The sequence below is a fragment of the Podarcis bocagei genome, assembly GCF_964188305.1.
Source record: "Podarcis bocagei genome assembly, chromosome: 10".
NCBI classification, from domain to species: domain Eukaryota; kingdom Metazoa; phylum Chordata; class Lepidosauria; order Squamata; family Lacertidae; genus Podarcis; species Podarcis bocagei.
This window is the reverse complement of record NC_138135.1, coordinates 53090160-53105898: the sequence shown is the minus strand read 5'-3', so window position 1 is coordinate 53105898 and position 15739 is coordinate 53090160. Positions and strand designations below refer to the sequence as shown.

The 15739-nt window shown below is 46.4% G+C and overlaps 1 protein-coding gene across 3 annotated transcripts in view; it reads left to right on the top strand.

Moving 5' to 3' along the window:
* Positions 1–5975: 5975 nt before the first annotated feature.
* The window catches only part of TMEM117 (transmembrane protein 117), a 233791-nt gene continuing 224027 nt past the window's right edge, over positions 5976–15739 (top strand). The window contains exons 1-2 of one of the 3 annotated variants that reach the window (XM_081211696.1): positions 5976–6732; positions 14764–15058. In XM_081211696.1, coding sequence (XP_081067822.1) covers positions 14782–15058 — 277 coding nt within the window. In that variant the 5' untranslated portion in view covers positions 5976–6732; positions 14764–14781. Of the gene's footprint in view, positions 6733–6822; positions 7089–14763; positions 15059–15739 lie in introns of those variants that run through there. The other 2 variants (XM_081211694.1, XM_081211695.1) reach the window with 2 other exon arrangements.

Genomic DNA, 15739 nt, shown 5'->3' with positions numbered 1-15739 from the left:
TTTACTAACCTTATTTTCATGATTATAGGGATCAGCCCAACAGTTTTGCTCTTTTAGCTCTGGATCCCGGAAGCACGCAGTTAATCCATAAAACCACATCTTTATTTCAGTGACTGAGATGCCTAGCCAAAATCTCATGTATACAAAGGTTTTACCCCATAGAAGAGAGCAGCGGCTGACTAAATCATAGAATCATAGAGTTGGAATAGACCACAAGGGCCATCGAGTCCAACCCCCTGCCAAGCAGGAAACACCATCAGAAGGAGGTGTTTCAGAAGGAGTTCTGTATCCCATGTGGAAGCACATAAAAGGACCGGCCTCCGGTAATCCGCTCCTGCCTAATCTCTAGAAGGATCTACAATGGGGGGTGGGGGGGTGCCCGATGACAACTTCAGGAAATGGTCAGGCTTATGTGGAGATGCCTAGGTTCAGATGGGCAGGACCTAAGCTGCTTACAGGGTTTTATAGGTCAACACAACCATTAAATTGTATCCAGAAACAAACTGGAAACCAGTGAGGACAATTAAGCTCCCGTATAAAATGCTCAGTATAATTAGTCCTAGCTAGGGATGCGGGTGGCGCTGTGGGTTAAACCACAGAGCCTGGGACTTGCTGATCAGAAGGTCAGCGGTTCGAATCCCCGCGACGGGGTGAGCTCCCGTTGCTTGGTCTCTGCTCCTGTCAACCTAGCAGTTAGAAAGCATGTCAAAGTGCAAGTAGATAAATAGGTACCGCTCCGGCAGGAAGGTAAACGGTGTTTCCGTGTGCTGCTCTGGTTCACCAGAAAAAGCTTAGTCATGCTGGCCACATGACTCGGAAGCTGTATGCTGGCTCCCTCGGCCAATAAAGCGAGATGAGCATCGCAACCCCACAGTCGGTCGCGACTGGACCTAATGGTCAGGGGTCCCTTTACCTTTACCTTTTAGGAATAATAATAATATATTTATAACCTGCTCTGCCCATCTGGCTGGGTTTCCCCAGCCACTCTGGGTGGCTTCCATCAAAAGATTAAAATACAATAATTCATCAAACATTAAAAACTTCCCTGAACAGGCTTGCCTTCAGATGTCTTCTAAAAATCAGATAGTTGTTTAATTCCTTGACATCTGATGGGAGGGCGTTCCACAGGGTGGGTGCCACTGCCGAGAAGGCCCTCTGCCTCGTTCCCTGTAACTTCGCTTCTCGCAATGAGGGAACCACCAGAAAGCCCTCAGAATTGGACCTCAGTGTCTGGGCTGAATGATGGGGTTGGAGACGCTCCTTCAGGTATACTGGGCAAGGAAGTCTTGCTGCTGTATTTTGAACAAGATGAAGACCTTTCAGAGACAGGCTAATGTCACAGTAACAAGGCATGGATCACTGTAGCAACGGCATCTTTTGCCAGGAGAGGACTAACCAGAGTTGGTGAAAGGTGTTTCTGGTCACAGATGCTGTTTTGCCATCACTTTCCAGGCCATGTCTAACAGCACCTCCAAGTTGTGAAGCTGATTTTTGAGGCAGGCAATGGGGAACCCGATCGGGTTGGCTGGAACCTGGGTTCCCCTGTCTAAAGGGCACCACCCACTTGTCAATCATTTTGATGCTCCATCAGGAACTCTGCAGTTCAGCCAATCCCAGCAGGCTTGCTCTTGTTGCTGATGAGCTGAATGTTGGTGACCACAAGCCTTCCTTGCCCAGGGAGAATTGTGTGAACACTTTAAGGCTCACAGTTGTGCACGGGGAGCTGCATCCCCACCTGCCTCACACCTGAGATATGATGTCAAGTGGTGAGGCAGGTGGTCATGATTTAGGCAGTGGCATAGCGTGGGTTGTCAGCACCCGGGGCAAGGCAAATAATTTGCGCCCCCTAACCTGTGGATTTGCGCCCCCTAACCTGTGGATTTGCGCCCCCTAACCCTAACCCCCAGATGTTGCGCCCGGTGCGGCCGGGCCCCCCCTGCACCCCCCACACTACGCCACTGGATTTAGGGGACACAACCTCACAGGGAAATTGGACCATGACAGGACAAATTAAACTTCTGGGTCAGAGGTTCCTCATGCATGCTTAAGGGGATACAGCAGCTGAATACCGACTTCTCTGTAAGCTGGTATTGGCGTCTTTATATTGTTTGGGTTGAGTTATTAGCCCAGTCTAGCTCATTACTGACTCAAGACACTTGTCAAGGGCATTGACCTGCAAATTTGGATTAGATGAAAAGGAGAAGGCTGGGTGTCCTCAGCATGCTGATGGTTTGTTTTCTGCATCTCTTATTATTTGGGCTTTGGTGAGGATAAACGAAATGAGCAAAGGTAACCTGTCATCTCTTTTAAGGTGATGTTTTTATATGCCTCTTGTCTTTGTCCAATGGAGTCCATTGGTGCTGGAGGAGACTCTTGAGAGTCCCATGGACTGCAAGAAGATCAAACCTATCCATTCTTAAGGAAATCAGCCCTGAGTGCTCACTGGAAGGACAGATCCTGAAGCTGAGGCTCCAATACTTTGGCCACCTCATGAGAAGAGAAGACTCCCTGGAAAAGACCCTGATTCTGGGAAAGATGGAGGGCACAAGGAGAAGGGGGCGACAGAGGACGAGATGGTTGGATAGTGTTCTCGAAGCTACCAGCATGAGTTTGACCAAACTGAGGGAGGCAGTGGAAGACAGGAGTGCCTGGAGTGCTCTGGTCCATGGGGTCACGAAGAGTCAGACACGACTAAACAACAACAAATATGATGTTTACCTGTATTTGTCAGGCTTCAGGGAATCCGATCCCTCCCACGGTGGCAGCCAAGAAGCAGATAAACAAGAAGAATGCTCACCAAGTAATTTATTCAATATTCACAGAGAGAGATGAAGGACTGCAGTTGCTCCGAGTAAAGTCCCACCCCCTCCATCTCTTCTAGTCTCCCCTGTACCAGCTACTCTGAGCTTTCTGCCTCTGAGCTCTCTGTTCTACGACTCTCAATGCTCCCCTGGTCCTGGAGGGGGTGGTGGTGGTGGTCAGGAATGCTTTCCAAAGACACCGAGTCTGCCAGCTGTCTCTCCCCTGGTACTTCTTCCTGCTGTTCCTCTCCCAATATTTCCCAGTTTCTCCCCTCTGCAGCCTCTGAACTATGACCTTCTGCAAACCACTGTTCTAAATCTATACTGTCCTCCTGTTCTAGGGAAGGTTCAGGCAACGGAGTGTGGGGCAGCAGTCCTCACCATTCCTCCTCAGTCCAGCCTCTGACAGTATTTCACAATAAAAAAACCCAACACAGATTTATATATATATTATATATATATTTTTATATATATATAAAGCCTTGGCTAGCATTGACTGATAAAGTGGGTTACTTTGCTACTCTAGAAAACTGTAGCTTGTGAAATGAATACATATCATGGACTTTTCCTTTCTGAATAGAACACTATGTCCTAAAGCTATTGTGCAGCAACTCGCTTTTCTCTTCTCTGTCCTGTAAATGACACCATAGTGGTACAGTTGAATTGACAAATTTAAAAGCTGGCGATAAAGCCAGGATGCAGGAATGAATAGAAGACTCTGCTCATGGTGTTAAATTACAACGTTGTTCAAGGCTGGGCGGAGAGCTGGTGCAGAATTCAGTGGCCAGGTTTCTCACCTGAGTTTGAGCATATAACACCAATCCTGACCCAGCTGCACTGACTGCCAATTAGTATCTGGGCCCAATTCAGTGTGGAAACACTATAGTTTATTCTAGAACTGAAAACAAAATTCTGAGCTCAGTGTACGTCTTTTGCAACAGCCTCTATTTCGTGGAGATCAGAGTTCTAGTAAGAGCCAGCCCTACTGTTAGACAGATTGAGGCAGCTTCCTCTGATGGCAGATGCTGGAGCTACGGGGAGCAGCAGCAAGGTGAGGTGAGGACACACTGGCATGTGCCACACAGTCTGCATTGCATTCTTTAACAATCTGCCCTGGTGCCTTTATGTACTGGAAGATGCTGTCTCATCACCCATGTTAAATTAAGTAGGATATTGATTTGACAGTCCATTCATCTTCTGTACATGGAATGGGAGAGGGTGCCATTTTGTCCTTTACCATAGGCAGCAAAATATCTTCTGCCAGCCCTGTTTCTTGCGAAAACCATCAATCCCGGAAGTCCTGTCATACCCGAGGTAGTTGATGCCTGCCTATAGTTGTTATATATGTAAACATTTTACAAGAGTATTGTCAGATTAGAAGGAACTGTTCTTTCTGGTAGAGATTTGGTATTTTGCTTAGCAAGCAATAACTTGGGTCTCCATTGGAGTCCTCAAAAACCTTCTTTTTTAATAATAATAAAAAGGAGTATGATTTCAGTGAAGCTTCCTAAAGCCCCAATCCTAACCCTGTTTACTCAGAAGTCCTACTGAATTCAATTAGATTTAGTTCTACGAAAGTAGGTAGGGTGGCAGTAAAAGTTACATAAATAGAAATTGAGATGGTTCGGCCGGCACAAATAGCAAGAAGTATAGCCACTGAAAACAAGCAAACATAAAATATGTACCTCAAAGGGCAGATGCATTTTGTAGTGCCAGAGAACTCTTTTCCTTGAAGCCAAAGTCAAGAAACCAATTAATGTGTCTTTATGGGACAAGCATAAGGAACCATTTCCATTATACAAACAAGGCAAGGATTGTATTGTAAGGTACACCATAAACAAATGTGTGATGCGCGAGTTTGTCCTAGTGGTGTGTCTCACAGGCTTGTTGCAAAGGCCATCCATTCCAAGATAAGAATTGCAAAGCAGTTTGCATCTTCAAAAGTCAATACAAAGAACCAACAGGAAAAAGAGTTACTAGAGATGTTGCCGAAATTTCAGATTATATGCTTTGCTACATGAACTTATCCACCTTTATTACAAATTAGGAACATAGGAAGCAGTTAGTTGGTACGTATATTTATTTTGGTCAAGGACCAGTAGAGAAGGCAGGAAGAAAACAGAATGCATAAAACACAATATAATAAACGCATTAAATATGAAATTTAAAACAATGTAGAACATAAAACAGCAAGAAAAATGAAATGATACGCTTAAATGATGAAGAGCGGTGCAAGGTGTTAATAATTTTAAAATTAAGGCAAGATCCTGAGCCAACTCCTCGAGGCCGAGGTCCCTTCCCCCCCCCTACAAAAAATATTTTAGGGGGGCAGGCCCACCCAAAGTGAATGTACACTGGCACTGCCATTCAAATAGTGTGTGTGTGTTGCATATTGTGATCGATTTTGCCAGGCAGGGCTTATCTGGGCAATATTTTATTCAAGTTGGCACCCTTGTCGCAGATAAAAATACTGGCAGGATTATTGTAATAACCTGCAGTAAGAGTATACCGTATTTTTCGCCCTATAAGACGCACTTTTTCCCCTCCAAAAATGAAGGGGAAATGTGGGTGCGTCTTATGGGGCGAATGCAGGCTTTCGCTGAAGCCTGGAGAGCGAGAGCGGTAGGTGCGCACCGACCCCTCTCGCTCTCCAGGCTTCGCGGACCTCTCCTCAAGCAGCGGGAACGTTCCCACTGCTTGGGGAGAGTTGCCGGCATCCCGAAGCCTGCAAGCGCTGATCCCAGCACGTGCAGGCTTCGCGGATCTCTCCCCAAGCAGCGGGAACGTTCCCACTGCTTGGGGAGAGTTGCCGGCATCCCGAAGCCTGCAAGCGCTGATCCCAGCACGTGCAGGCTTCGCGGATCTCTCCTCAAGCAGCGGGAACCACCGCTGGGCTCCCACGGCTTGCAGAGAGCTGCCTGTTTGGGGGCTGGGGTCGGGGGAAGCTCGGGCTGCCCCAGCCCCGCGCCTGGGGGGGAAATAATTTTTTCCCTTTATTTCCCCCCCAAAAAACTAGGTGCGTCTTATGGGCCGGAGCGTCTTATGGGGCGCAAAATACGGTATATTTAAAGAAGACTAAAAAATAATGTTAATTTGGATATGCAGAAGATAGTAAAAATAAATTTAAGGAACTGCAGAAAGAGGGGGAAGGATGTCAAGTTTTTAAAATGTCAAAATGACTGTAAAATCAATGAAATGTCTAGATCTGAAAAGTATAAATATTTCTTTTTTAAACAAGTTGGCCCCCTTGTCAACTGAGAGGAGGAGGAAGCTGATACTGTTGCAGACCCTCAAGTCAGATGCTCACTCAGAGGCGATCCACTGCTACAGCTGTCCTACCCTGCAGGGTCTTTGCTACCTCAGGAACCTTCCACGTGGGAAGAGCTGGAGGAGATGCCAGACGCAGAAGCCCATCTCTGGGCTTCTGGGCTCTGGGTGACTTACAGCCAGCTCCGAGCGGGCGGCGGGCGACCTTGGGAGGGGAGCAGAGCAGCCTCTCTCCTCCTCCGCCCGGGCCTCTCGTGCGCCCTCGGCGCGCCCAGCTCTCCAAATCCGTGATGCCCCCGGCGGATGCGCGCTAGTTTCTTCCAGCGAGGCCTGGAAAGGGAAGGCGAGAAAGAGAGGAGGGAGAGAGGCGAGGGACCCCGGATTGCAGCCGCAGCCGGCCTTGTCGCAGGGAGCGAGCAGCGAGCGACGGATCCGGCGTCTGCGGGCCAAGCGATCCTTGGAGACGTCCTCCGGGAAAGCCCGCTAAGGGCAGCGGCCCAAGGGGCGGCCCCAGGGCGTGGGCTGCCGGCGGGCTGCGCTCCCCCGCGTCCGCCCGCGGGATATTTATAGCCGGCCGAGGAGGCGACTGTCTCGCGTGGCGCCGGAGCCGCGCAGGGAAGGAGAAAGGCCGGTCGTGGAGGGCAGCGTGCCTGCGCAGGACGCGGTGAGTCAAGTGCGCGCTGCCTCCGCGGGCGCCCGCCCCTTCCCCACCCTCCCACTCCGCGATCGCGCGTGTTAAAAGGGAGGGGGGGAGCCGCGGCTCGGCCCTGCTCGGAGCGGCATTGGGCTCAGACGGGAGCCCCGCACTCAGTGGCTGAGTTTCCCACGCTAGAGGGGCCGGGGCTTAAGACTGCGAGGGAGCCCGGGGCGAAAACGTTTGGGGTTATGTAGCCGTGGGAAAGGCACTCTGCACGTGCTCGCTCCGAGGGTCCGGCGCTGAAGATCGGATCTCAACCTTAGGGGTGGCTTTTTATTATTCTTTGGGGGTAGCTTATTGTCAAGAAGCTGATACCACAGAAGGTAATTTTCGCTGGTATATTTTTATCCCACCTCTTGTGTGAAAATGGTGTTTGTGTGTGTGTGGAGTGGGGGTGGGGGTGGTGTTGATGCACACTTTCTAAAAATATGCGTTTGGTAGGGGAGCGGACATCCCCCTCAACCCTGTGACTGGAAATAGTATTCTTGGAATAAATTCAAAAGAAACCTACGTTTCGGTGCTTGCGTGTTGATGAGCCCCTCGCCATTGGCTTTGAACCTCCACTTTACAATGCAGCCCGTCCCCTACATCTGGGGTTGCTCGCTTCCGTGTTCCTATAGCCCCTTAGCAGGTTTGTTTTAAAAGCCCCATCGTTGAGAGGCTTCTCTGCCTCGCGCAATGTTTCTTTTCCAAAATGCATCCCTAGCCCTGAAAACACTTACCCCTAATCCCAGATGCCTGTGATTGACGGGTCCTCTGTTATTAGCCTTGCATGACCCAGAACCGAGAACAGGCTTGGGGGCAAGTTCTTGTTGGAATCAAGCTCTCTTTTTCCTTTACCCTTTTAAAGTGAGAATAGGTATATGGTTAATGTAAGGCTCAGACTTGTATCATGTCCATTAGCTTTGCCTCCTCTTCTGTTTAACGTGCCTTGTAAAACCCTGTCGTATAAACCTGGCATAATGCCGACTAGGAAACACAGTTGGTTTGCATTTGCTTATTTTTGTAGTGTTGTAGGAATAGAGATGATGTCTCATAGTGGCAAACGACATGGCTCCCAGTTCAAATCTAACAATACTTGACATCTGATCTTCCTTTCAGTCCCTCGTTTGAAACATGGGGATATCATTGTCCTACTTTACAGTCCGGCTGTATGTATTGCTAGTATAAGGTATATGAAATCAACTATATGAGGGACAATGTGTACTATATATCAGGGGCGGCTAATATATGGCCTTCTGGATATTGCTGGATGGGCATCAGTCAGCATGCCCAATGGTTAGGGATGATGGGAGCAGTAATCCAACATCTGTAGAGATGAAATTCTCCCAATGCTGGGCTGCATAGTTATCTTTCTCCTCACTAGTGCTTTGATATCTAAAACCCCACAAAAGTATATTTTTGTTAAAAAGTTCTTTTAGAGCTCAAAATGATGGTTTTAAAATTATGGCTTTCTTGTTTTGATCTTAGTCCCATGAGTCTACTTCCCTTGCTCATATACACACAGAAGAAATTCATTTATTGCCCTGACAGTAACTTTTTCACAACATCTAGGTAACTTTCTGAATTATTTAGATAAGATTTGGTTATATAGTTGCCTGAAACATCACCAATTGCTCATGTTAAAAACCACTAGTGTTGTTTAAATGATGGCAAACACTGGATCCAGTGATTTATAAAGAGCGCTGTTTGCTTTCACACTTGTCACCAAACAAATGTTGCAATTATCTCTGGCATTTCTTAAATCTTGCTTTTCTAGTTCCTGTGACTTTGACACAATTGCATTGTTGCCAGTTACATTCTTTAAGAAAGATCTATGGGTCTATTTACTGGAACACCGTTCTGGAAAAACACACAATAATAGATGCTTTGTTATCTTTATCAATGCAAAATGAAGCTGCAGAATGAACTGGCTGTGTGTTTTTTGATGGAACAAACAGTATGCTCAGTTTTAAATTCCTTTACTGAAGTTCAGATTTCGCAGACCTTTATTTTTATATCAGAATCCTAAAGAACAGTACAATGGAATGCATGTCTGTGGAATGTATTCTTTTGCAATCAGTTTAGGTTTGGATACAATAAACTGATTGGTACGTATCAGCATTGAAGTGTATGAAAGCCCCCATAGTTTGGCTGCAGAGATTGTCCTCTTGCTAACATTGAGCCACAGTTTCTGTTAAGCAATCTGTCAGACCATTGATTCTGTCAACTGTCTACTACAGAGAGAGGGGCTCTCTGGATGTTGCTTGATTCCAGTTCTCATCAGGCAATGGGGGTGAAGGAAGTAGTCGTCCACTAACATCTAATGGGCCGTGACTTTGGCTTTCCAAGCCTGGCAGATGTCTTTTCCAGCCCTGCCCACCTAAGATCCATTAACTGGAGATTCCAGGTATTTTACCTATTCCTTTATTCATAACAGTCTTTGCTTGGAGCCACAACATTGCTGTTTCCCCTATTCAGTGTTTTGGATTTGGGAGACACTTCTTCTCCTGTAGTAGTGCGTACAACTCACAATAGTTGTATATTCATGTTGTGTATATATTTTTGTATTTATATCACTGTTGTTTTTGTATTTTATTTGCATTGTGAATTTAAATTGTAAATGGCCCGTGTGCCCGTTTACAACCCAGCGGAGCTATTGTGGGCCCCACAACCACCCAGCAACTGAGCACACACAGAAGAACGTAAAGTGAGCCTACAGGATCAGGCCAATGGCTTATTTAATCCAGCACCTTCTTCTCACAGTGGCCAGCCTGATACCCCGGGGTGGGGGGGAGGGACCTGCAAGCAGGATTTGGGCCCAGGAGCACTCTTGCCCTCCTGCAGTTTCCAACAACTGCAGAAGCATTACTGCATCTAGCCATGGAGGAAGAGCATAGCACACCAGGACCTTTGATATTGGCAACAGCAGAGTGATTCTTTCAAGCCACATTTCAGTGGCTGGGGAGGGACAGAGAAACCCGGGGGGGGGGGAGTGCCAAGAAAGACCTCTGCAGGCACTTGTGCACTCACTGATGCTGTCCTGGCGGACCCCCCCCACTTAAGCTGTCTGACGTGATGCATGAACAATACTAGATGGGAGGAACAGAAATTATATGTTGCTGAATGTGTAGCTGTTGTGCATGGTGCTCAGTGTATGTCTTTATTTTTTGAAAAACCACACCACTCTAAAGCAGAACTCAAGGCAGCTAACAACCTGATAAGAAATGTAGGGATTGTAAAAGTTAAAGCAATGCACAGCACAGTTCTATACCTGCCTACGGGGGCAAACTAACAGGGGGTAGGGCTGGATTGGGTAGTGGCATCCCTCCCTCCATCCCTGCTGGTCTTTACTGGCAAAGTGAAACATTGAGCCTCTTGGGCTTGCTGATTGGAAGGTTGGTGGTTCGAATCCCCACGACAGGGTGAGCTCCGTTGCTCTGTACCAGCTCCTGCCAACCCAGCAGTTCGAAAGCATGCCAATGGAAGTAGATAAATGGGTACCGCTGTGGCGGGAAGGTAAATGGCATTTCTGTGCACTCTGGTTTCTGTCACGGTGTTCTGTTGCGCCAGTAGCGGTTTAGTCATGCTGGTCATATGACTCAGAAAGTTGTTTGTGGACAAACACCGGCTCCCTCGGCCTGAAAGTGAGATGAGTGCTGCAACCCTATAGTCACCTTTGATTGGACTTAACAGTCCAGGGGTCCCTTACCTTTAACTTGCAGAGCTCCACATTGTGCAGCAGAGGAAAGCCCTGAAGTTCTGGGATGTTCCAGGGTTTTCCACTGTTCCAAACAGTTGCCCAGTGGCCCCATAGTTGCAAGGAGGTCCCAGCTTCCTCTGTCTTGATGGGCCACTTCTATGCAGACAGTGCTTTCTGAGTGGCAAAAGTCAGACTGCATACACACATACACGCACGACACATTCCATTAAACTTTCTTGAAAACTGAGCTTGCCCCTTTCTTCTAATTTGGGATGGAGCTGTTGCTCTGTCTTTACATTTTCTTTTATGAGTTGCTTTTTGATGGTTTTATGGTCTGTTATTATTTTATGGTAAGCTGTTATGAGGGCCCTTGTGGCTTAAAAGCCACCTATAAATTTAAATGTGTGCCTCTTCTAAGGAGGAAAAGCCTCTTTGGCATAAGGCATATCCTTTATCCCAATTCAAGCATTTTACCCATGGGTAAATAAAAGAAAGGAGAAGGGGGAGCTGGAAGCTTGCTCAGCTCACAGAGGCTCTGTACACACATAACATTTGAAACACATGGGAGTGGTTTGTACCCAGGGTTTTTGCATTGGTACACACCATCTTTCAATGACTCGGGTGGCACTGTGGGTTAAACCACAGAGCCTAGGACTTGCCAATCAGAAGGTCGGTGGTTCGAATCCCCATGACGGGGTGAGCTCCCGTTGCTCAGTCCCAGCTCCTGCCAACCTAGCAGTTCGAAAGCACGTCAAAGTGCAAGTAGATAAATAGGTACCACTTTGGCGGGAAGGTAAGCGGCGTTTCCGTGCGCAGCTCTGGTTTTCCAGAAGTGGCTTAGTCATGCTGGCCACATGACCCGGAAGCTGTATGCCGGCTCCCTCGGCCAATAAAGCGAGATGAGCGCCGCAACCCCAGAGTCAGTCACTACTGGACCTAATGGTCAGGGGTCCCTTTACCTTTACCTTATCTTTCAATGACATCATTTAAAGCAGCAGCTACATTTTCAAACTAGTGCACAGCAGTGGTCTCTATTCCCCTGTAACTAGTGCTATTTTTCTAGAAAAAGAGGTGCCAGAGCTCGCCATGAGCACCTCCCTCCTTCTCTTAGAATCTTAGAATGGCAGTGGCGCCCACCCAAGAGGTGCCGGAAAGTACCTGAGAGGTGCTAGAACTCAGTTCTGATGAGTTCCAGCTGAAAAACAGCCCTGCCTGTAAGCCTTGGCTCAGTGTTCAGTGTTGGATTCAGTGCTGTGAATATTCTTCTTATATTACCGTATTTTTTGCTCTATAAGACTCACTTTTTCCCTCCTAAAAAGTAAGGGGGGAAGTGTGTGCGTCTTATGGAGTGAACGCAGGCTGCGTAGCTATCTCAGAAGCCAGAACAGCAAGAGGGATTGCTGCTTTCACTGCGCAGCGATCCCTCTTGCTGTTCTGGCTTCTGAGATTTAAAATATTTCTTTTCTTGTTTTCCTCCTCCAAAAACTAGGTGCGTCTTGTGGTCTGGTGCATCTTATAGAGCGAAAAATACGGTACTTTCTGGCTCAAGCCCCCATCCAGGAAAGCTGAGACTCCAGTTTGGATGTCTGAGGAGCAGCCTTCCCACAACACGCCCCCTACTCCTAAGCTACATGCAAGCAGTGTTATTTCTTCAGCTAAGAACAATGGATCAAGAAGAGGTTAACAATAGAGGGAGAAGTACACAAATGGGTGGGAACCTCCATGTACTCAGCTGCAGATTGCCCCCCACACCGTCAATTTGTGGAGGGCATGTGGGACAGTGATTTGTGGAGTGGAGGAAGAACTAGCACTCTGATTCCCAAGATCTCCACTCAGATATTTCTTGTAATTCATTCTTAACATCATCTTTTAAATTCTTAGCCAACAATTTGGTTTTATTCTTGTTGATTTTGAGACCCACTACTTCTCCAAAATTATTTATTTCATCAAGTCCCTTTGGGGTCGATTCTATTGGATCTTCTGATATCATCACATCATCTCAAAATACATTTAGTTTGTATTCTCTTTGTCCCACTTTTATTCCTTTAATTTGTAGATTAGTTCTTATTCTTTGTGCCAATACTTCTAAAACTACTATGAACAATAAGAGTGATAGCTGGCAGCTTGTCTTGTTCCCTTGGTTATTTTACAATTTTCCGTCAATAAATTACTCACCATCAGTTTTGTTGATTGATCTGTATATAACACCTTCACTCCCCTTATACAAGTGTCCCCACATCCCATTACTTTAAGCATAAAATTCCAGGAGACGTTATCAAATGCTTTCTCAGCATCCAAAATCATCGTAAATTCTGCTCACTTGTGAGTATAACCTTTAATAGGGCTGTCCAGAATGGTTCTATCTGGAGTATTCCTAATATTGTCACCTTGGCTCCTGGCATTCATTTAAAGTGAATGTTACTAAGGAATGCAGATGCCAACAGTCTTAAGGTCTAGCTCAGTTGAGTCATTCATTTACTGGTATACTGTGCAGCTATTAAGAGAAGTCCAAGGTGATTTGCATGAAAATCTGTTCTTAGACTATAGTGAGATGCTTGCTTCTAGGTAAGTCTGCAACATGCAATTGAGGATAGCTTTTTAAATCACTCAATTACAGGGATTAGTCAGGAGATATAGACAGACATATATGGATAGGTTGGATCTTGTCACCTTCAACTTGCACACCTTTGAATCCAACCCATTATTTTTAATACAAGTAACTATAAATCCTGTTGATGATCAGCGCTCCATCTATGACACATGCATCAATTAAAACATGGGTGGGGACCCTATGGTCACCATTTTACACATTAGTATGGTTGGATGTGTTTTCAAGTTTCCTTCTGTCTGTCTGCACCAGTGGATAGAGAGGGGGCATGGATGTCCTATGTTTTCAAATTGAATCAAAGCTGTTTTAGGGAAGACACAGCATTTCTCAAGAAACTACAGGATAGGTGTGGGTTGTGACTAACACTTTGTGTTCACAGCTTCACAAACCTGTGGTGGGAGCACACTGGATGCGAAGCACACAGGAGGGTGTGCACAGCTGAGGTGTTGCAGGACTTCATCAGGCCAAATCAGTAAGGCCAGAGGTTAAGGATGATGAGGGTTGTATCTTTGGAGGGCCACAGGTTCTAAAACCAAAGGAAGTCTGCTGTTTGCTTCAGACCCATTGCTTTTATTCATATGCAAATTTAATTGACAAATGCATCAGTTAATTAAAATGTTCGTGATTCACTGTATTCAATTACGCTCACTCCCAGCCTAAATAAGCACCCTGGAGTAAGTTATGTGATCTCAGCAGGACTTAGTTCTGAGTAGACATGCAAGATGTCTTGACTTGGGTGAAAATCCTGCTTCTGTGTGCTCGTCGGAACTTTTTATTAGTTGAATATTGAAGCATTTGCATGCATGAGGCTTACATTGCCTTGGAGCCTCTCCCACCCTATCTATGTAAACATGGACCCCAAATCCAGAGTAGGCTAGTTGTGTTTAGGTCCCATTGAAATCAATAGAACTGGTTAGTTGTGACTCATTTTACGACCCATTGATTCCAGTGGAACTATAGTCCTGCTGACTTCCTTTGGACTTCCACCGTTAATCCAGAAAAGAAGTGGAAGAGCTAGAATAACAGAATTGTGGAGTTGGAAGGTTTCATCTAGTCCAGCCCTCTGCAATGAAATGAGAATGAAAATTCTGGCTTCTGTGGATTCCATATCCATCTTCCCTATCAATTGAAGCAAAAGCTGCTCTTTGCCTAAATCAGTGTTTCCCAAACTTGGGTCTGTTTTTAGACTACAAATCCCATCATCCCTGATCACTGGTCCTGCTAGCTAGGGATGATGGGAAACAGCTGGAGACCCAAGTTTGGGAAGCTGCTGGCCTAAGTGAATGAAAGTGCCTTTAGTTAAGGGGTTCCATTCACTCTTGTCAGCATTCGCCAGTGTGCCCCCATTGGAGTTGGTGAACAGGGTCACACAAATAGGCAGCCAGTTCCAGAGCCTGTTTAAAGAGGATAGAAGCTGGGGTGGCAGGGGGAAGTGATGTATAGTGGGAAGGGTCATAGCTCTGTGGTAGAGCATCCGTTTTGCATGCAGAAGGTCTTGGGTTCAATCTCTGGTATTTCCAGGTAGGGCTGGAAAAGACTTCCTGTCTGAAACCTTGCATGGTCACTGCCAGCCAGTGTTGAACGAATTGGCCTAGATGGGCCAATAGTCTGACTTCTAACGTTCTGTTATAGCCCTTGTAAGACTATAGCATAGTGCAACATCCAGTAACACAATAGAACAAATGCCTTCTTTGCTTTTTGCATGCAGGGGCTGAAGGGTCTGAGGATGGCCAAAGACTTCCGCTACTACTTCCAGCATCCGTGGTCCCGCTTGATAGTGGCCTACCTGGTGATCTTCTGTAACTTCTTGATATTTGCCGAGGATCCGGTCTCTCACAGTCAAACCGAAGCAAATGTCATTGTCGTGGGGAACTGCTTTTCTTTTGTAGCCAACAAATACCCCGAGGGAGGAGGCTGGAGGTTTTTAAAAGTGTTCCTGTGGCTGCTTGCCATCCTTACCGGACTGATAGCTGGCAAGTTCTTCTTCCATCGACGCTTGTTTGGTAAGTTCCACGATGTGCTAAAAGCCTGTGTTTTCTCTCCCCCTCTCTGTGAGATGTTCCCGTTTTACACCTTTCAGGTTGAAAAGGCAGCAAAGCAAAGCGAAAGATGATGGCTGAATAGGATGTGTTGCGCAGCAGCGATGAGTCAGTCAGATCATCAATCTTGATGACTATAAGGAAAATAATCTTTCAAAGAGTGAAGGCACATCTGTTTGGTCTAATGAAGAGGGCATTAACTTTCCTCGCCAAAGATATGCTTCAGGGCACTTTCCTCACTGTCTTGATGTATTTGTGAAACACAGCCTGGATATTACGATAAGAGCATGGCTTTGTTTAATGTGCTTTTTTGCATTTGTTGTAAGCATGCATTCTGTACCCGGAAGCCTTTGTTGTCCATTCCATCCAATCCATGGAGTTGTGATCTGAGCTGGATTTTCCAGATAGGACTGACTCTTTGCAGTGAGATCATTCTTATGAGGATGACTTAAGAGCTGGGATAGCTCCGTTGGTAGAGCATGAGACTCTTAATCTCAGGGTTGTGGGTTGGAGCCCCACATTGGGTGAAAAGGGGGTTGGACTAGTTGACCCTCGTGGTCCCTTCCAACTCTATGATTTTGCAATTCTATGACTTGTTCTCAGGAATAAAATCTAAGCCAGTGTTACACAACAACCATTATGTTA